This window comes from Oryza glaberrima, chromosome 5 (genome assembly GCF_000147395.1).
Source record: "Oryza glaberrima chromosome 5, OglaRS2, whole genome shotgun sequence".
NCBI classification, from domain to species: domain Eukaryota; kingdom Viridiplantae; phylum Streptophyta; class Magnoliopsida; order Poales; family Poaceae; genus Oryza; species Oryza glaberrima.
In genome coordinates, this window is record NC_068330.1 from 23,485,531 (window position 1) to 23,507,950 (window position 22,420).

General features: G+C 46.2%; 1 protein-coding gene and 2 pseudogenes across 1 annotated transcript; 2 read left to right on the forward strand and 1 right to left on the reverse strand.

Moving 5' to 3' along the window:
• Window positions 1-7,487: 7,487 nt before the first annotated feature.
• On the reverse strand, window positions 7,488-10,886 carry LOC127772917 (uncharacterized; annotated as a pseudogene).
• A 3,702-nt stretch (window positions 10,887-14,588) lies between these two features.
• On the forward strand, window positions 14,589-15,820 carry LOC127775198 (uncharacterized; annotated as a pseudogene).
• Window positions 15,821-18,065: 2,245 nt separating this feature from the next.
• Window positions 18,066-19,585, forward strand: LOC127774946 (uncharacterized). Its single transcript, XM_052301237.1, has one exon. The coding sequence runs from the start codon at window positions 18,066-18,068 to the stop codon at window positions 19,311-19,313; it is 1,248 nt and encodes a 415-aa protein (XP_052157197.1). The 3' UTR covers window positions 19,314-19,585.
• The last annotated feature ends 2,835 nt before the right edge of the window (window positions 19,586-22,420 follow it).

Below are 22,420 nucleotides of genomic sequence, written 5' to 3' on the forward strand. Positions count from 1 at the left end.
CTGGCAAAAACTATCACCTGGACCCTGACCTCAGCGCCAAGGTCGATGGCGCTGAGGTGTTACCGCATCGGCGCTGAGTACTTGACGGCCCTAAGGCGAACGGCGCAATGTCAGCGCCGACTGACTTGGCGCTGAACTTCGGGACCTCAGCGCCATCGGGTCTGGCGCTGAGGTCCTATAACCCTTGGCCAAGCCGCGCCCAGCAGCCCGGGCCTTCTTTCTTCCTTAGTGGCTGTCGGCTGAGGCGCGGCGGCGCCGAACTATCTCTCTCCTCCCCTCCAAAAAATCAAAAAAATCCTCACTAAATCGTCGCATTTTGGAGGGGAAATTGTTGGAGGACATAGTGGCAAGGTATTCTCCTCCGAATCCTCTCGTCATTTCGCATTTTTTTGCTTGGATTTGCTCATTGATGGATGAACCCTAGAATAGTGATTTGGGGTTATTTTCCCTAATTAGTTGGTTCTCTACTCTGTGGTTGTGGTTGTTGTTGGTGATGCAATGGTTAGATGCTCATAGAACCCTAATTTTTAGTGGAGATTTTTGGCACTTAGGGAAGAACCCTAATTTTTTCCCCCAAATTAGTGAAGAACACTTCATTTTTTTTTAATTTTCATCACAATGCGAGAGTTCAAATTTAGGATGGATAGTTACAAATGGAAGTTTGTGTATGTTTAGATATTTATGGACAATTTCGTTGGGGGACATAGTTGTAGGTTAGATTTTTTTATTGCAAATTCAAGTTTTTAAAAAATGCAATATGCTAATATGTCGGTTAATGTTGTAGATGGATAGATTAGTACGATTGCACTATGGTGGTTCGGTGGTAGAGCAAAGTAACAGTGGTAGCAATTTCGAGGGGATGAGTGTTAAGCAACTTATATTTGGTGGAAAACCTAGCTTTGAGGAGTTAGTTTGTCGTACAAAGGATGTGCTGGGGTGGAGCAATCAGTCTATAGCTATACAAGGTAGATATGATGTTGGAGCAGGACCCATTTCACACAAGTACATGCTAGATTTGAATGGGGAGTTGGAGTGGAACACATATGTGGATATAGTGTTGGGCTCCCAATTCAAGTCGCTTGAGGTGGTTGCTTCGAAGTTTGATCGTACTGACTGCAGAGATAATTCTTTTGACCTCAATCGCACACTGTTTTATGATGAACCAAACTATGAAGCATTTGATGATGAAGGAGATATGAAAAGTCAGTCGGTTAAGTCTTTGACAGTTGAGGAAGTTATAGAATCTCAAGGGATGGGGGTTGATGTTAACATGCAAAAGAAGGAAGCAGTTGATGCGAATGAGGGAAGGAGTCAGGAATCTGAAAGGGTGGAGATAAATGTGGAGTTGCAGAAGGAGGAAGCAGTTGAGGCGAATAAGTCAAGCAGGCTTGAATCAGAAGGGGTGGAGGTAAATGTGGAATTGCAGAAGGAGGAAGCAATAGAGATAAATGAGGCAAGGAGTCAGGCACTTCCAATAGTTGGAAATCATGTTGATGATGATAATGAAGTGGCAGATGGATCAATGGGGGGAGGTGGAGAAGAGCGTACAACGGATGCTCAATTAGCATCCTTGGTGCGGTTCTGTTTTCGAGACAAAATATATACTCGGAGGGAGTGTGAGGAGACTTTATTGATGAATGGATTGAGTGTTGATTTGCTGCACGAACATTCAGAGGAGTATGATGACACACATGAGGAGGAGGGATATGAGGTTGAGTATGCCGTAGACTCAGATGACGATCGTCCAATAGCCAAGATGTCTCAGGAAGAAAGGGAGGTGTTTGAGATATTAGTTGGACGCAATCCAGAGGTTGTTCAGTTCGAGGATGTTAGCAATTCTGAGCTAGCAGTTGTTGATGGAGGAGTAACATACAATGGCATCATCGATGCAATGGGTGAGGAGCCAAAGAAGGGTTTGGAATTTAAATCTCTTGAGCTATTACAGATATGGCTGCAGAGTTACTCGATCAGTGTGCATCGTCCATTCCATGTGAAGCACTCCAACGCTTCTAAAAAGTATACGGTGGCCTGCATCGAAGAATCATGCGAATGACAGGTTCGTGCAAGGAATACTAAGGATGGGAGGTGGAGAGTTACCGGTGTAGGCAAAGAGCACACATGTTGTAGTGCTGAGGCTTCGGGCAAGCACTTGCAACTAACTTCTAAGTTCATCGGTAATAGGTTGCAACCATTTGTCCGAGCTGAGCCGACATTGACTCCTGCTGCTATAGTTGAGGCTGTGGAGGCCATATGGCACTATCATCCTTCGTACGGTAAAGCTTGGCCTGCAAAGCAGGTGGCCATGAAGAACATATGGGGAGATTGGGATGAGGCATATGTTCGGATCCCAACGCTTCTAAATGCTATTAAGGCTAAGAACCCCACAATGCATTATGTTGTTGAGCCTCACCCAGAGAGGTCGAGGCCAGTTGATGGGGTAATGAGACGTGTATTTGGGCGTGCCGCATGGATCTTTGGGCAGTGTGTGGAGGCCTTCAACCACATGCGTCCAGTGATAGCAATTGACGGTACCTTCTTGACAGGGAAATTTCAAGGTACTTTGCTGACAGCAATTGGTTCTGATGCGGGTTTGCAACTAGTCCCCTTAGCCTTTGCTCTGGTAGAGAGGGAGAATAACTACAACTGGGAGTGGTTCATCAGTATGATTAGGAGATGCTTGATAGGACCCAACAGAGAAGTGTGCATCATCTCAGATAGACACCAAGGCATCCTACGGTCAATCAACAATATCATCCTAGGTCACCGTCCAGTACATCACAGATGGTGTATGCGTCACTTGTGCGCTAACTTCTACAGCGCTGGTGCAACTCAAATTCAGATGAAGGATCTAGAGCGCATTTGTCAAATAAATGAGAAGTCTGAGTTCAAGAAGGAGGTGAAGCACCTCATTGATTTCCTTGAGCCTGGACCAAAGAAGTGGCTTCTAGACATTATGCCACAGAGGCACAAGTGGGCACGGTCCTGTGATCCTGGAGGTCGTAGATTCGGCTTCATGACGAGCAACATGGCAGAGAGTTTCAACAATGTGCTCAGAGGCATTCGTAGGCTACCAGTAACAGCCATCGTGGCATACACGTTCAGCAAGTGCAATACGTGGTTTGTTGATAGGCATAAGTTCGTGACAGCTGCATCACAAAAGCGTGAGAAGTGGCCGAAAAGAATTAAGAAGGAGCTTGACATAAAGAAAGCACGTACTCTGGGCCAACGTACGACTTGCTTCGACTTCCCTACAGCGAAGTACGAAGTGACTGAGCAAGGTGGAGTTATAGAAGGTGGAGTGCAATGGGGTGGCCGACATTACACGGTGGTTGCGACAGCCAACACTTGTACATGCCAATATCCGGAATTGCACCACATGCCATGCTCCCACATGTTCACTGTTTGTAGGCTAAGACGTATGGATGCAGAGGCGCCCCCTAGGATATGCTTTGAAGCTTCTAACGTAGCTTTGCAACATACATACTCCCCTAGGTTCGAGCCATATCTAGATCCAACTCAATGGCCAAGTTATGACGGTGAGGTGTTTGTACCAGACTTGTCAAAGATGATTGTTACTCCTGGCAGAAGAAGAACTAAAAGGTTTATCAATGACATGGATAGGGGATACAAGGGGATCGGTCTTGGTTGGTCACAGAAGCCGAATGATGGCAATTCTGAGCGTGTAGTGCCTAATAGGTGTTCCATATGCCACAAAGTAAGTCATAAGAAGACTACATGCCCTAAGCGCGACAAGTCTAAGGATCGGCCCAGAAAACGACGACGCACTTGTAGAGGGGGAGAAGGTCCTAGTACACAGGTGGTTAGAATGCACAGTTTGCTTTTGTTTCATTGCATCATTCATATTTGCATGTCAATAATTTCAGTTAAATTCACAATTTGCTTACTTTTACTATTTCACTTATATTTACATGTTTCTAACTTCTTTTTTCCATATGCAGGATGGCGCAGGCCCTAGCTTTGGAGCCGTAGTACGAGGAGAGGCACCGAGCTCGCAGGATAGCGGAGGGAGGGGTAATATACTATTAATTGCTTATTATTCACTTGTTCAATTGTTCAATGAATCTCACTTGTTCAATTGTTGTTTTGTGCACAGGGTCTGAAGCTGTTGCGGATTCGAGGGCACTTGGCAGGGGATATGCCCTTCGACAACCGCTACATCCCTCGACTAGGGGCCGCCAAGCTCACGCCGTTCATCACCATGGCTCAGAGGCCAATGCCTGTTTACAACAGGCCAGCACTCACAGCGCTCGTCGACCGGTGGCGACCGGAGACACACACCTTCCACCTTCCTTGTGGCGAGCTGACGGTGACACTCGAGGACATCGCCATGATCCTGGCTCTCCCCATCCAGGGGAGAGCGGTCACCGGTGACACGAGCTCGGGTAACTGGCGGCTGACGGTGGCCAACTACCTTGGAGTCGAGCCTCCGGAAGCCCCTGCCGGTCAGAGGCTTACGAAGACTTCCGGAGTTCCCCTCCAGTGGTTGCGCACCACCTTCAGTCACTGCCCGCAGGACGCTGACGACTTGACGGTCGATTGTTACTGCAGGGCGTACGTGCTCTACTACTTCGGCAATGTGTTGTTTCCTGATTCAGGTGGTGACATGGCTTCCTGGATGTGGCTTCGTCTTCTAGGGGATTGGACAGAGGCAGGGCAGTAAAGTTGGGGTTCGGCAGCCCTAGCTTGGTTGTACAGGCAGTTGTGTGATGCCTGCCAGCGCCTTTCTAACACCTCCAACCTAGCAGGTTGTGTGTGGTTGCTGCAGGTTCGATTTCTTTTTTTTTTGTACATTCCACCATCATATCGATACGTTACTAACTTGTACTTGTGAACATTGTCTCGCAGATTTGGATGTGGATTAGGCTTCCCGTTGGACGACCGATGTGGCACAACCACCCTCAGTGGCCGTGGCAGCAGGAGGAGAGGCGTCCCACGGTTGCTTTTCTTTGGGAGCTTGTCCCACAGCCAGTAGTAGGGCGCAAAAATGAGGCCTACTACCACTACACAAATGAGATGGATTGCCTCCAGCCTCAGCACGTGAGTTACTAATTAATTTTTTTTGATGTACTTGTTATTTTCTAACAGTGGCCTAACATGTTCTTTTTGTGAAACCAGGTGGTGTGGCAGCCGTATGAGCACATAGGGATCGACATCAACGCCATGTGCTACATACCGGAAGATATGAAGTTTCTCAGGTGCCCCTTGATTTGCTTCTACGCCGTTGAGTGGCAGCTCATTCATCGCGTGCTAAGGCAGTTCGGCTTGCGTCAACCCATACCAGAACCATTCCCGATGGGGCTCGACCTCCACAAGTAAGATTTGCATTGTGCATATCATTTTCAAACTTTCTCTTCGGCATTGGTTACTCAAGTTCTAACCAAATTATTTGTTTTGTTGAATGACTGTAGGTTGGACCGCAGGAAGAACAAGAAGATTACGGACTGGCATGCTCATCATCTCCATCTTATTGAGCGGTGGGACAACACAGCAGCTAACGTAGTGCCTCACGGAGTGGAGCACAACAAGACATACTTCGACGAGTACCTAGCTTGGCTCCTGAGGAACTACCGCCTTTTCCTTCGGCCGGCATGGACTCTAGCTAACATAGCTACAGATCCCGAGGATGTTGAGGAGATGAACGAGTATGACACCTACACTCGAGCAGGGGCGACGGTCGAGTACGGGCCTGTACGTGACCGAGTGGTAAGTATTAAGGCTCAGAGTTGTTCATTTCACATACACCTACATGTTCTCACAATATTAAATCCACTTGCAGGCACGTGAGCTGATGAGGTCCGTGAACGACGCGGGTGTTGCCCTTGGCACACCTGCTGGGTCAGAGAATGAAGTTGGGATACTTCGGAGCGCACTTCAGGTAATTAACCAATTAGTTCAATCCATGAATCATTTCACTTGCCTCTAACTAATTTGTTTTGTTCTTGCAGAGGCTAAAACAATGAAGTCGGATGTTAGCGGCAAGACTTGGTTGTAGGTCCACAGACGCAGTCGACCCACAACCAAGACTAACGCGGACACAGGCCGGAGAAACAAGTCAACAAAGAGCTGAAGAGGAAGGGGAGGAAGAACATGATGAAGGGGAGGAAGAACATGAGGAAGGGGAAGAAGGAGATGGACAGAGTGACGAAGAGGAAGAGGAACAACCCGAAGAAATCGGGTCATCTCAGCTTGCAGGTGCCCCGCAGCCATCGCAGCCTTCCCAGGGTCGCCCGCAGAGAAAGAGGGCACCGGTGGACCGGTACACACCTTCCACTAGTGGCCGGAGGGGTTGGCACTAGTGGATTACTTTGTACTTAACACTCTAGGCAGCGTTAGACTTTATATCAAACTCCAGATGGATGTGATGGTTGATGGATGTGTTGGACTCTATATTTTGTGATGGTTGATGGATGTGATGAACTCTAAATACTGTGATGGTTGATGGATGTTCAGTTGCTGTGATGTGTTAAATACTATGTGGCTGTCAATTTTGTGATGTGTGTGATGCTGTCAATTTCTGTGTGGCTGGCTGTGCTATGCCAGCCACTGCTTGACCTCAGCGCCAAATAGAATGGCGCTGAGATTGTACATGTCAGCGCTCGCCAATTGCTCAGCGCCAAGGTCTTTGGCGCTGAGATGCGTGCTCTCATCCCTCGGGAGGCAATCTCAGCGCCAAATCTTATGGCGCTGAGTTGGCCGCCCTCAGCGCCTAATTGTTTGGCACGGAGATTCAGGCCCCCCCCCCCCCAAACGTCAGCAGACGGCCATAAACCGAAGGAAACGGCCGTCAAGTACTCAGCGCCGATGCAGTTGGCGCTGAGGTCGGGGTCTAGATCTGGTGATAGTTTTTGCCAGGGACCAAATTTGCAAATAGTTTTCAAAAAGGGCCATATTGTCAAATTTTCGGCTATAGTGAGAGTAGGTTAACTAGATGAGCACATGTTCGTGCCATTGGATGGCCTCGCTACCTCAGCTTTCTGTTAAAAATTTGACAGACTAGTAGTATGAAGTAATGAAAGTAGTACATATGTGTTTGAGAAATATTGGAACACTTACTGCAATACTGTAATAAAGTTGATCGGAAATATTGGTATTCGGGATTCCTCTGAACATCGATAGGATTCGGGGTTCCTCTGTGCTACATGTGATGAACAGTATTACTAGAATTTACTGAGTACACTTCTAGGCAGCACTATTTTGATTTTGTGCCTGTCAAATGTGCGTTCCTGAAGATTTTGTTTCTGATTGATTTGTGCCTATCAAATGTGTATTCCTGAAGATTTTGTTTCTGCCATTTGAAGCTATGTAATTCTGTTTTTACCATGAAATGAAATGTAGTGGATTCTGCGTTGGAAAACTGAATCGATCAACTTTTAGATGTTACAAAGAAAATTGCACATCTTCTGTAGAACCGGCTCACTCCGTGTCTGATACAGCTGCTTCTGAAAATCTCACATTAGATCCATCGCCGGCGGCCAACCCAATCAGAGAGTGTGCCTTTCTGACTATACTCAGAGCTTAGGCAAAAGAAGATTTGCAATGGCAAAAAATGTGACTTGAGTCAAGCACAGATATGGCGTCACCTTTTCTTTAGGAAAAAAAGGGGGGAAATATACTGTTGAGCCAAGTAAAGCCACTCTACTAACAATAACCCATACTAGAGACAGGATTAGGATACATCTGCCTTGTCAAGAAATTTAGCACACGCAACAATGGCCGAAAAGGCCATACCAGTTAGTTTAGCTCATTCAACCAACGGAAAAAAAGGCATGCACAGTTAACAAATTCAGCCCAACATATCAGATTTTTAGATGTAGCACAAAAATATTTGCATGCCTCCTCCAGAACCAGCTCACTCATGGTGTTCCATAATTCTCAATAACAAAACAAATTAGTCAGCCACATGAATGATCATGTATTTGATAAGATTGGTAAGCATATCTGTTGTCATCCGGTAACTGCATTTGTTGATGTAGCACCTAGAGTGTACAGTGGTAATCACAGTAAAAATAAATCTCCATTTCTTCATCAAATAACTGGAAGATAGTACACTCTCAAAGGAAAATGCTGATGCTGACTGCAACACCATTTCACCTGCTAGAATTATATGTTCGTTGTCATTCATGTTGGTGGCTGCCATGTCCCCGGTTTGAAGGTAGCACCAGTTCCTGTCGGTTCAGAAGACCTGAAAGAACACAAACACGAGAATAGCCTTAATAATAATCAAATTGTTCCTTCAGTCTTAGCTCCAGATTAACTACAGTTGCTGTTGTCAAAAGGAGCATGCCTTCTATATTCTGCAACACTGAAATGATATCTGTAAGACATTGGCAGATCCATGATGGCATACAGTAATGCTAATTTGGTGGATTCATTATATTTTACTTGCAAGAACAAGGTGGATTCGTTATATTTTACTTGCAAGAACAATTATCATGTTCACATAAGAAGACCGCAAAGCAATGCTAAATGGGGAAGTCACAATACCCTCCAAAAAGAATTTAGTTCAAGAGCAAACGGTATATATTTTGGAGAACTGGAAAGCACCTGTCAGTATCTACGGTGGCATCCTCTGTATCATTTCCATCCTTTGATCTAGATACATCATCATGTCCTAAACAGTGAGATTGAAATGTTATCATGGATGTTGAAGGAGTTGTATCACATGCAGAAATGGAACAGGAGTATAAGATTATATACCTTTTCTCTGATCTAGCGAAGTATCAGGAAACTGCGGAATAGAACTTCTGAGATTTGGAGATTCAAACTTCCCTATATTTGGAGGAATATCGTTATTCAAACCATCAAGAGAAAAGGGCGAACCCCCAGGAAAAATAAATGAAAATACATACATACTATAAAGTGACAAAAGCAACAGTTAAGAATCTGTAGTTGCTAAGGAGCAGAGACAAAAGAATGATGCCAATATTGTTTTTCTATTTCCAATGTTTTAACTGTTGGTGAAGTTAGAAAGTAGGAATTGCAAACAGAAACACATTGGTTGGTGTTCATGGGACATGATAGATATGTAACATCAGTTAAGCCTTGAACACAAAGAACTTGAAATGCATAAAGTCCAAAGAAAGCTAAAATTGCAGATAAACAATGAGGGGAAGTAAGAACAGGGGTTTGATTGTTGCCAATCCCACAAATGATCAAGTGCCACTATAAGGAGTTGCAAATTGTCAAGTTTTCCCAACTCTTAAGCAGATCCAGAAAGAACATACCAACCGTCTTGACTGGTCGGACACCGGTCTTCTTTTCCTCTTCTTCTTTCTTTTTTGAGTACTGGATTGAAACAGGTTAAAATATTAGTGGAGCAAAATCCATGAACATTCAAGAACACAATAACAGAATGATTATGGCGCATATGTATGTAATTTACATTTTCCCACTAACCAGTAATAATTCTACAAGTGAGATCGGTGGGAAGTAGGACAAAATTACATGGTGTAGTTTCATTGTTTTTTAAATGGAAGTTGCATGTAGCATAGTCATTTCCGAACGTAAGCTTAACAGAACCAATAGGTATCCTATAATGCTACACATGAGTAAACATACTGTAGTAACTTTTTTTTAAAAGATAAACTGAAAGTTAAGGCAATAAAGCATTTTGCCATCAATCCCAAGATGCATGGCTGGATGCATTTAAGTTGGTTTTTCTAAAACACGGTAAGTAACAGTAATTCATGTATAGTCACCAAACAAACAATATGCATTACACAAATGTTATGAATTATTCTTGAGCCCAAACATTACAATTATCCCACAACATAAATCAGCAACATATGTAAAACAAGCCAACCAGTAACCACCACCGCAACATCAGCAAAAGAAAACTTGTGCGCTGCTTAATGTAGGCTTAACAAGAAAAGTAAAGAACACCTTCTTATTATTAATGTAGGGTTAAGGAGAAAAGAATTAGAGAGGATATAATCTGTAATCATGTTATGCATACATTCAATATTTTGCTTGACACGTTCACGCCTCGCTTCCAGCTCAGCCAACTCCTACAATAGTGCAGTGATACATCACAATCAGATGAAATCAAAATGTCACCTACATAGTATAAATGGAGACATGCTGTACATCAATAGCCTGCTCAAAATATTTGCAGAAAATCATGTGTGGAGCATGGCCATAATCTCACCTCTGGCGTCGGAGCTTTCTTCCTTTGTCCATTCAACCAGCAAATCCACTCAACTACAAGTGTGACACAACTATCAGAAAAATCCAAGCACGTCGATTCATACTTCGGAAATCAGAATCAAAGGTTCACAAACCACACATGCCTGCAGAAACAAAGTGCAAAGTCAGTAATCATATCAGGTTCTCTACACAAGCTAGAAGTTGAAGTTCATCGACTGAGAGGTAACCTTGAACAGTGGTCTGATCCTGGTCGCTCCCCTTGAACTCCACCCACCGTTTCTCCTCCACTGGTCAAAAAAGCCATCGAGAAAAAGCAACCACACACACCAAACCAAGAAATGAGCCGCCATTGATGTAGCCTACGAGAGTGGATTGAAGGAGGGGATGGGGGCGGGGAGGGAGACGTACTGACGCCGTCGACCTCCTCGACGCGGGTGAAGTAGCGGTTGCCGAACTTGTCGGCGCCCACCTGGCACCTGCGTCCGCGAGCGGAACATCCCCAGCAGCCGCGACACCAGCTGCTTCGACATCGCCCGATTCAGCGATGGAGAGTTATCTCGCGGAGGACGACGGATGAGATGAACGGGGTCGAACTCGAGGAGGGCAACGGCGGACACCGGCTCGTCGTGGTAGAGGACGGCGAGGTGGCGGAGGACGACGGCGGTGGTGCTTGGCCGCCGTCGGCGAGGGTAGAGATGCGAATTTGGGGGACGGGAGAATGGGAGTCGTAGAGGGAGGGCTGGAGGCTTCCGTGCTGACAAGTGGGCCCACCATACTAACTGGCCATCTGGCCATCTCCCATGCAGCCTCTCGAGATTCGGATCCATCTCAAAAAAGGCCCTCCTTACATGGGCCTTCTAGGCCCAAGCCGTATCGTGCACGCCTCGGAATGGATTAAGTTCACTTTGACTCCCTCTAAAACCAAAATGACCCTCAGTGATTTTAGATGACAGTTTCACTAAAATGGGGTTTTGACCCGGTCCAACCGGCTGACTCAGCAGTGAGACCCACATGTCAGCTTCTCATCTCTATTCTTCTCCCTTCCTTTCTTCCTCTCCTTCCCCACACGCACACGGCGACTCCATAGGCTAACTGTGGCGGCGCAGCCCTTCCCCGAGCAAGAAGACACCGCCGCCGCTGATGATCAAAGGAGTGATATTAAACAGGGTCGGATGGGTTACTCTTCCCATGGAATCGATTTAGCAGTAAAGGGTGGAGCAGTGACCAATGACCATCGCTCGCCGGTCGCCACTGCTGAGGATGACCTTCGGGTTTCGTCTTCTCCTTTTTTTTATTTAAATTTCGAAAAAACAACAAAGTTGTAGAAAACGACTGGTGTTATAACGTGTGACACATAAACATAGGTTTTATGGTCTAAATGTTTTATAAAACCCTACTCCTGTACATTTTGAGCACAAATTTACGTAAAATTTTATAACATAGAATGTATATGAAATTTTTAATTATTAAGTTGTTGACTAAGGTTGATAGTTTAGTTTTTCCCTACTTTACATATGCGTTAAGTGCCACAAGTGATAATATCTTTGGTTTTCACTTGTTGCAATGCACATGTGTTTTGCTTGTTAATTTTATATTTAAACTATCCTTCCCAAAGAAAAGCATTGCATTTTCCTGTGAGAGTAGTATACTATTATGGCTGTATTGATGAGGGCAGTGAGAAAAAGAATCTCTCTATTAATAGTGAGGTTTTTGGATAATTGTTTGAATGCTTTTAATAAGCGTGGAAAAGAAGCACGTGTATTTTAATAATTGTTTTGACATAATTATTTGAATGTTAAAACGATAAAAGAAACTAGCTAAATATACACATTCTTTATTACGGATCAAAATAGTGAGTTTTTTTTTGGAGAATTTCATCTGTATAGATGTCAAATATTGCACAAATGAAAATAAGATAATATCATATATGAACTAGTTGATAGAAAAATATGATGAGTAGTTGGTAAATAAAAAAAATACTATACCTGGTGGGGTGTGGGGTGGAAACGGTCCGGATTGGTAGCAATATATTCGGAATCGACGCTCGATTAACTGGTAATTGGTCATATTTATTATTAGAGTAAAATGCATTAGCGGTCTTTGAACTTGTAGGGTTGTGTCATATATGTCTCTAAACTCTCAAAATGTATATCTTGGTCCCATAACTTGTCAAAGTCATCTAGGTCCTAAATCGACACATCCCCTCTAGGATCTACGTAGCGCTGATGTGGCATGTCACATGGACGTGACGTGTTCTTTTCTTTTTTTTTCTTTCCTTTTTCTTTTTCTTTTTTTCTTTTCATTCTTCTTCTTTTTCCTTTCTTCTGCTCGGGTGACGGAGAAAGGAGAAGAAAGGGAAAAAAAGAGAAGAAAAATGAAAAAGAAAAAAATTTAAATGGGTTCCATTTGACAATAAAAATGATGCCATGTCATGTCTGTGTGGCATGCCACATCAACGCCACGTAGGATACTGAAGAGGTTGTGGTGATTTGGGACATAGATAATACACTATGACAAGTTCTGAGACTTAGATATGGAATTTGATTGTTTAGGGATCTAGATGACACACCCCCTACAAGTTTAAAGACCTCCTATATACTTTACTCTTATCATTAAAACTTTTCAATGTCAATATTAATACGATGCAGAAAAAAATTAAAGAAAACAAAAATTATATATAGCTAGAAGCGACGGTCAAAAACACACTCAGTCAATTAGAAATTCCCGTGACCATTTTCATCCTGGCATTGCCCAGTTTTATAAGTGATTTGAAACGGCCCAGAAATTCATATCTTTTGAAACCGTTGTTGGCACTTGGCAGCCGGGAATTTAACTATTTGCCACTTTTAAATTTGGCAATTATCTAAATACCCTTTTTAGATTTACACTTAATATTTTGCCCCTCTAAAGAGATGGTTTATTAACTATTTACCACTTTTGTCCACATGACAAACTTAGGTCACAAACGTTATGGGACCCACTCGTTAGTCTCTTCCTTTCCTTCATCTCTCTCCCCGACGGCAGGGACATCGTCGGCGTCGCCTCACAGCCGACCATTGCCGGTGTTGTGAACGGAGGCGGCAAGCTGGGCGTGGGCGTTAGTCGGGCCCGTGTCACTATCCTTGGCCATCGCCGCCGCCGCTATGACGGTGAGCGTGACAGCGTCGAACACGGCGCAGAGCTAGGGCGTGGGCGGGCGGCAGTGCGGGGTGTGTGAGGCGTCGCCGGGGACTGTGTACTACCGCGCGGCGGTGGGGTGTACCACGTGCGGACGGCGCACGAGCGGGTGTGATTGTGTGAGATGGCGCCCGCCGCCGTCACTTGCAAGGCCGACGCCGCGGTGTTGTGCGCCCCCTACAATGCCGACCCGCTGGCCCGGCGCCACGCGCGTCCCCCGTTGCGCCCATCTGTTCCACCGCCGTGACAGCCAAGGCCATGCTGTTCAGCATTGCCGAGGCCGTGGCCGAGCAGCAGCAGCACGGCATGCTCAACCTCAACCTACTGAGTTGCCGAGGGCTCACCGGGATAGTAGTGGCATGTTGATAGTTGCGGATGGTGTGGAGGCGGCGATGGGCGCGGGAGCACCGAGGGATAGCATCTGATCCGCTCGATCCCGGAGCTCGTCGGGATAGTAGAGGCCTCGACGCGTGCTGGGTTTCTCAGGCGCGTCGTGATGGGCTTAGGATGGCTGCGATGCCCATGGACGCGTCGGGATGGGCTCAGGATAGCGGCGGTAGCCATTGGTGCGGGACACGAACACGGGGAGAAAGATGAATGGGAGGAAGAGACTGACGAGTGGGTCCCACACCGTTTTTCACCCAAGTTTGCCACGCTGACATGCTACTTAAGCAAAAGTGGCAAATAGTTAAGGGCATGCTCAATACAGGGAGCCCCCCTCGCCCCATCCACGTGAGCAAAAGTGATCAAGGACTCAGCTAGGGATATGCCTCATACAGTGTAAGCCATATCTCCATCTTATTTTGCAATTCAGTATTTGTCTGTCAGTTACATTTTTCATTTAAGCCCTTAGATTATTTTTATTCCTATATAAGTCCAATATTTGTAGTATACCCCCTAGAAAACACAAACATATATAAACATCAACCCCTCATCTCCTCACCCTATCTCCCCAATCTCTCCGGTGCCTCCTCTCTCTCCCTGGCGGTCTCTTCCCCGGCGTCACCTCTCTCTCCCCGCACCTCCCCTCCCCGGCAGCGCCGCCTCTCCCCGGCCCGGCTCTCCCCGGCAGCTCGCTTCCAACGCGGCTTCCAGAAGCAAAATGGAATCAAAACGACCAACATATATACAGTAGCATCGTCTTCCTCGTTTGCTCATCATCTTCTCATCTCGTGCCATTCGCCTTTCAATTCGCCACCGACACAGAGTCGCCAACCTCCACTCCCTCCCCTCTCCCGTCTCCAATGAGCGCTGCTCAGTCTCCGCGGCGGCCATGGCCGCACCTCTCCGACGACCTCCTGTACGAGATCGTCCGCCGCATCCCGTGCGAGGTCGACCGCCTCCACATGAGCCGCGCCTGCCGCTCCTGGCGCGTGGCGCTCACGAAGACCGAGCCCCGGCGCCGGCGCCGCCGCCCGCGCTCCCGTGGCTCCTCCTCCCGGAAGTCGACGGCGAGCACGGGCTTACCTTCTCCTGCGCCCTCAGCGGCTGGCGCCGCACCCACCCCTTCTTCCTCCCGCACGCGGCGCGCCGCGCCCGCTGCTTCGGTTCGTACGACGGCGCCTGGCTCTTCCTCGCCGTCGATGGCCAAGGACCCCGAGGTGAAGACCACGTCCTCGTCAACCTCAACAACTTCGAGTACATCGACCTCCCCAACGCGATCTTCCACTTCGACTGGATTGATCCCGAGAACGTCGACATCGTCGCCGCCACCCTCTCGCGCGCTCCAACCGAGCAAGGATGCATCGTCGCCGGTATCATCAATTCCTTTCTCTCCCACCACCAAATCGCGTTCTGGCACATGGGCGATCGGTTGTTCTCAGAGGCAGAGCAGACGGTGTGGCTTTCTCCCCTGGAACAAGTGGAGGACCTCCTCTACCTCGATGAGGACTTCCTTTTCCTCACCGAAGAGGAACACATTCGTGTGTGCCCAGAGCTAACAATCTTCCATGAATATCCCGAGCGGATACTGTGGCGCTTCCAGCGCCGGCGCTGTGGCGAGGAGGAGGAGCAGGTCCTTGCTTGCTACCTCGTGGAATCCCGAGGGAGTCTGCTCATGGTGGTCAGACTAGCTAGCGGGCGTTGTCAGAATTTGCCGACGTCGGAGTTCCGGGTGTTTCAGAAAGAGAAGTTCAGCAATGGCGAAGAAGAAGAAGAAGACGCGTTTCAGCTTCATGAGTACTACTGGAGCGAGCTGGACAAGCTCGAAGGCCGGATGCTGTTCGTCGGACGAGGCTGCTCCAGATCCTACGAGGCGGCCGATGGGCACGCCGGCATGGAGGGCGTCTACTTCTTGGATGACCGGAGCTTCGTCGAGGCCGCCATTGGTGATGCACCCAAGCTGCCGTACCGCTGCAGCGACAACGGCAAATGGTCGAAATCACCTTCCCAGTCACAGGGCCAGGTCGAGCGCTGCTTCCCGGAGCGAGGCCAGCCGAGATCCAAGTACTCGCCTCCAGTTTGGATTCTCCCTTGAGACGACAGGCTTTGGCAACGTCGTTGATCGACAGATCCGGCCAGTTAGTTAGTTTGTGCTGTGATCATGCATACTAAATTGCTAATACGTGCTCAATTCATGCCTAGCTTCTTGCCGAGTTCGATGATGTTCTCATGTTGCTGATTAGTACTAAGATAGAGTGTCCTGCATCTGTTTGTGGTATAAGCTGAAATCGGTATTTGTTTAGTTCTGAATTGCTTCAAATGGCTTGCTGTTGTTTGATTGTTCAGTGATATTCTTCGCCTATCTCAGTGCATTCATCTACGACACTTTTGAATCTAAAATGAATTGCTAGTTGCTAACATGATAGTAACTGATCTGAACTTCTGAAGTTGTGACTTACGTTTTTATGCAATATTTAGTCCTAGATCATGTGCACAATGAAGTATGTCTGCAAGATTATTGTGCCTGTAGGCTAGGCCTTGTTCCACTTCCATGGTTGCTGATCAGTTCGATGCTAGTATGCTACTAGTATTATCCATCTGAGTTAACTACTGATTAATCTTCAGTTGTTAATTAGCGGGTGAATAACCAAAATGACGGTTGAACTTTCGCTTAAGGATCAATTTAGTCCTTGACATTTTGTATTGTCCAAACAAGTCCCTAAAATTCATTATGTGATTTAATATAGTCCTTGGACCCTCTAAAAATATCATGGGTACATGCCACATCATCTATGAATGCAAATGCAATATTTAAATATCCATTCTACCCTTCATTTTCATAGGAAATAAAGAAAAACTATTGAGAAAAAACAAAAAAAAAAGGTTTTGGCCATTGGCAAAAAGATGTAGCATTGGTAACAAAATTTTTTTTGGCATTTTCCTTTATTTTATGATTGCTTCTTCTTGTTTTTCCCAATGTTTTTTTTATAAAAAATATAAGGTTAAAATGGACATTTAAATGTGAACTTTACATGCATGAATGATGTGGCATGTCCACATGGTATTTTAAGTAGGTCCAAGGACTATATTAAGCCGCACGATAATCTTTAGGGACTTGTTTGGACACTATAAAACATTAAGGGCTAACTTGACTTTTGAGCAAAAGTTGAAGGACTGAACTGACTATTCACCCTTAATTAGCTGGACTTGTTTTCCAACAATAAAAGTCACTTGCAGCCTTGCAGCAAGCCAGCAGTGAGTCAATGATCGATGCGTACTTATTTGATGAACATATTTTGCTACTACTTGTTTGGATAATTCAAGATGGTGGCATATCCTTGTGTTGCAATTAACTGATAATTTCAGTGTGGAAATGTTCATGGTTGTGCTTATTACACTCTGTGACCAGATCACATGGATGTAAAAAGTGGTGTCCTCTTCCCTGTTTAAAGTGGATTTGCATACAATCAATTTTGGTCTGTAACTCTGGCAGCCTTGTTAATCTCCCATTCTCCCCTGCTTGAAGAATTAACAATTCTAGCATGTATTAGTGTCCAATGCAGAGAGGAGACTTGATCGAAGACTAATTTTTCTTAGCATCCATATGTCCAACGCAGCAATCCGTTATCATGTGTGTCAGGTATACTGACATGTGCCACGGGAATGATATAACTAATCAGGTTAATCTTTCCTGTTGATTTTCATATAAAAAATTCATAACCATCCTCTCGAGGGTTATGAATTCATAACCATGGCATACAAACAACAGAATATATCCTCTCGAGAATTTAGAATATTTTCCTATTGATTTATCACTTATCATCTTTATTATGAATGTATGAATCCATGTTTTTATCACGCTCATAATATCTCCAGGCACCATGTACCAGTATATGTTAAGCGCCCAAATACCAAATACCTGGTAGGGCAAGTCGGATCAGAGATCGGGCGCAAATACCAAATTTGGACTAACTAACTCAAGGGACATCCACAGAAATGGGCTGGAAATTGGCCAGGCGGCAAAGCGGCCCACTACGGCAAGGAGTTTGCAAATTGAAAGTATCTCTCTCTCTTTTCGTTTTCTTATTTTAAAAAAATTCTGCAAGTTGCAAGTGCATTTTTCCCCTGTTAACTCTGCAAGACCGCAAGTTGCAAATCTTGCAAGACATAGCTCGCTTCCTCCACGGCTTCCAGAAAAAAAGGGAATCAAACTAAAACCAACATAGTAAAAAAAACCATATAAATAGCAGCATCGTCTTCTCGTCTCGTGCCATTCGCCTTTCAATTCGCCACACCGACACAGAGTCGCCAACCTCCACTCCCTTCCCCTCCCGTCTTCAATGGGCGCCGCTCAGTCTCGGCGGCGGCCGGCGGCCATGGGCCGATGGGCGTACCTCCCCGAGGACCTCCTCGACGACATCGTCCGCCGCCTCCCGTGCGAGGTCGACCGCCTCCGCATGAGCCACGTCTGCCGCTCCTGGCGCGTGGCGCTCACGAAGGCCGAGCCCCCGGCGCCGCCGCCGCCTCCCCCGCTCCCGTGGCTCCTCCTCCCGGAAGTCGACGGCGAGCACGGGCTTACCTTCTCCTGCGTCCTCAGCGGCTGGCGCCGCACCCACCCCTTCTTCCTCCCGCACGCGGCGCGCCGCGCCCGCTACTTCGGTTCGTACGACGGCGCCTGGCTCTTCCTCGCCATCGACGGCCCGCAAGGAGACCAAGCAGTCCAAGCTCAAGACCACGTCCTCGTCAACCTCAACAACTTCCAGTACCTCGACCTCCCCAACGCGATCCCCCTCAACTGGGATCTCCCTCCGGAAGCGCAGGATCTCGAGAGAATCGCCATCGTCGCCGCCACTCTCTCGTGCCCGCCGACTGAACAAGGATGCGTCGTCGCCGGTATCATCGTACTTCCTCAGGCCCTCCTCCGCGGAGTCGCGTTCTGGCGCATGGGCGATCGCGTCGTCTCGGCGGTTTTCGCGGAGGCGTGGCCACCGGAGCAAGTGGAGGACCTCATATACTTCAAGGGAAGGGAAGGCCATGAAAATTTCCTTCTGCTCACCGATGGGGAAAACATTTACGTGTGTCAACCCATGTTCCATGGAGATGACCCGCCAATGGTGCCAGTATTCTCGAATTTGGTGCGCTTCAAGCCGCGCGGATCCAGCGGCCAGCGGGTCCTTGCTCGCTACCTCGTGGAGTCCCGAGGGGATATTCTCATGGTCGTCAGGTTTCGCTCTGATCTTCAGTCGTCGGAGTTCCGGGTGTTCCAACACAAAGACGGCGAGTTTGGGGAGAACTTGTGGAGCTTGATGTCTGAGCTCGATGGCCGTATGCTGTTCGTCGGACGAGGCTGCTCCAGATCGTACGAGGCGCGCGACTACAGGTACCCTGGCATGGAGGGCGTCTACTTCTTGGATGACCGGAGCTTCCACGACCAGATCGTGGGGTTCGATGGCGATGCACCCAAGGAGCCGTACCGCTGCATCGACAACGGGAGATGTTCGAGACCACCTTCCCAGGTCGAGCGCTGCTTCCCGGAGCGGGGCCAGTCGAGATCCAAGTACTCGCCTCCGGTTTGGATTCTCCCTTGAGAGTTGAGACGACAGGATCGATTTGGCAACGTCTTTTGTTTGTTTTCTTGATCTACATTTTGTCGTTTGCTTCTCCTTTCTGAGTTCAACGATGTTGTCATGTTGAGACTGCTGCTGATCAGCAGTTAGAATGGCCTGCATATGTTTGTGGTGTTAAACTGAAAGAAGGATTCAGTTAGTGCTGAAATGCTATAGATGACTTGCTGTTTTGGTTCAGTGATATTCTTCACGAGTCTCACTGCATTCTACGTTTCATTTTCAGCTACACTTTGTTGCCTTCAATTTTCATTTCAGTTCAATCTTCTTTAAGCTGTACTTTTTTTTTTTCGCGATTCTTTAAGCTGTACTGAATTTGCAATGTGCATCTTACAGATCAGTGTATCTTTGACACCTGCAGATTGTTAAAATTTTACAGATTCAGCATTTCAGCTACACTTTATTGTCTTCAATTTGCATTTTAATTCAAGCTTCTTTGAATTGTACCGAATTTGTAGTCTTTTAGCAAGCCAGAGATAGTCAATGTGTACTTCAATTGCTGCACAGCTTTTTGCCTTTTGGATAATCCAAGATGTTAGCATATTCTTGTGTTGCAACTCATAGTTTCAATGTGGACATGTGCGTGATTGTGCTTTGATTTTCAATGACCAGATTTCGGTCCTACAACTCAGGCAGTCTACCTTCCCTGTCTTGAAGACAAACTTTTCTTTGGAGCGCAGTAGTTCAGAGAACTGAAACCTGACAATAGTGACCTGTCTACGACAATACTGATATAATCAAGTTGTCATCTGAAAATTTTTTGACCAAATAATCCGATTGTCATCTGAAAATAATCTGATAATGGAACTATATGCTCAATAATGATATCTACTACGTTGCTTCTAATGTCATCACCACACTAAATTATCGTCCGAATCCGATTGTCTCTAATCAGGCAAAAGCGAGATTCCAAAGTGAGACGTGCAACGGTACAAGTCTACGTTAAAAAGCATCACACGGGCCTAAATGGAAGCCCACAGTCTTAAAATATTATGGGCCAAAAATTTAGACTAAAATCCAGGTCCTTCCATATATGGGCCGAAACTATCCGGCCCATCAAGCGACAGTAGCAAGCAGCTCGCTCAATCGCTTCTTGCTCCCGGATCTTCGCGGCTTCCAGAAGCAAAAAAAAAAAAAAAAAAAAAAAAAAAAAATCGAATCAAACCAACTTTTTTTCCGCATCGTCTGGAAAAAAATTTGGTGCATCCCGGATGCAAACAAACTCATTTGCAGCCTCGCCTCGGATAACTGACACGTGGGCAGACCATGGATCCGATGGCTCTCTCAGCTCGGCTCAAGGATACTGCCACAAAGCTCGCTCGGCGCGGCTCGGCTCGGCTACAAGCCCGTCGGTTCATCTCTCAGGCTTGTTGGCTCCTCGTCTCCGCCGGTCTGACGCTAATGCCGCTCGTGACGCTCGTCGATGGCCGCCACGCGAACCCTACGGCGACGGCGACATGTCAGGCAGGATAAAGCCGCCGCGCTGCCACGCTCGCTCTGGCAAACTCATACGAATCCGCCTTGGTCTGGCCTTCTCCAATGGTGCCATGTAAGCTATCTCATAACATGTCCACGTCATCATGTATCCTATGTGGAGGAAAGAGAAGGCAAAAAATCAATCCATCTATCTCCTATTCCCACGCCTATCTCGCTCAGTTACCGATGCCGTATGAGCCTGCGCGACAGCAGACGACTCTTCCACGTCAAAATCCTATTGACGTGAATGCTGCCCCAGGAACATCAATTGTTCTTCCACCAGAAGTTCATGCAGGGAGTAATGATCACCCAAGCTTCAGCGATGTGCGGTGAAGAAATGCTTCTATCCGAGCCAAACCAATCCATAGCCAGCTTAAAAATGACTTAATTGAGCATATTTGGCAACGGTTTCAAACTAGGCAAAATAATTAGTCACTGTTATTTCAGTATAATGTAAGCTCTAGTGTACAATTTCATTGTAATTTTATTTTAGACTGACTGTATTCATCACTTTCACTTAATGTACATGTTTTTCTCTCTACCAGGGGCGAACAGATTCGATGTCTTTCACTTGTTTTTGTGGCTACGGTCCAGCTTTTGGTGATCTTGTTCAAGGAATGGGATAAGCACTTCTGGTTGCTGTCCAGCTTTTGGTGGTTGTCGAACTCTTCTATCACTTATGTGACGTGATGCAGTCTTTTTTTTTCCCTTCAGTTTGCTCTTTTCCGCATTGTACTAAAGTGCCATGATATGGCTATGATGTTATCTGGTTGCTGTAGTGGACCGTGAGTTGGAAGAATTGCACTTAATGCTAAAATACTCTAAGTCGATGTTGTGCTATTTATCTATATTCACACTATGATGAGATGTTCATTTTTAATCGACAGATCTTTTGAATAGCATCACATGAAGGACCATAGAGATATTGTGTAGTTTATCACCATGTCATTTACTACCCATGCTGCCAAAAAAGCAAGAAGAGATAACCTTAGAGACAGTTCATTAGAGAAACTATCTCTTGTTCTATCTCTTAGATGATGTGTATGATTTATGAGCTAGCAGTTGTCTCAACCTTTGAAGGAGATAACCATGCCGTCCGTGCTCTCCACTGACTCCTTGGATAATATGCGCTCCTCTGCCGTCATATAGATGCGTGCGCGCCTACCCATAACCACGAGACAAGACAACGGCTTGTTATGATTTCTGAACAGGGTGAGACAAACTAGACACGAAGCTGCTTTCTTTCAGAATTTCGAATTTCTTTAGAAGGCAGATCATATAATCCGGCTTCAGAAATCAGAAGAAAGACAAAACACAATACAAGGTATAGTACAAAACAAACTGAAAGAAACAAAGCACAGGGCCAATGCGCCACACACCACTGGGGTTTCCAGTTACTCAGTTAGCCAATGACAGATCATTCAGAATTTCAGATGAAGCAAACAATCTGACTTGTTTTGTTTCTCATCGATCGGTAGGCTCGTCAATTCTCCTCTTGAAGATGTCTGAATTTCAAAACTTTTCATTAGATTTATGTGCTGATGGAATTCTTCTGCTACCGCTGTTCCAGTTCTCAAACAATTGTAAGAGGAGAT

Coding starts and splice junctions, on each gene's coding strand:
- LOC127774946 (XM_052301237.1), top strand. CDS start 18,066: ATGGGCGCCGCTCAGTCTCGGCGGCGGCCGGCGGCCATGGGCCGATGG.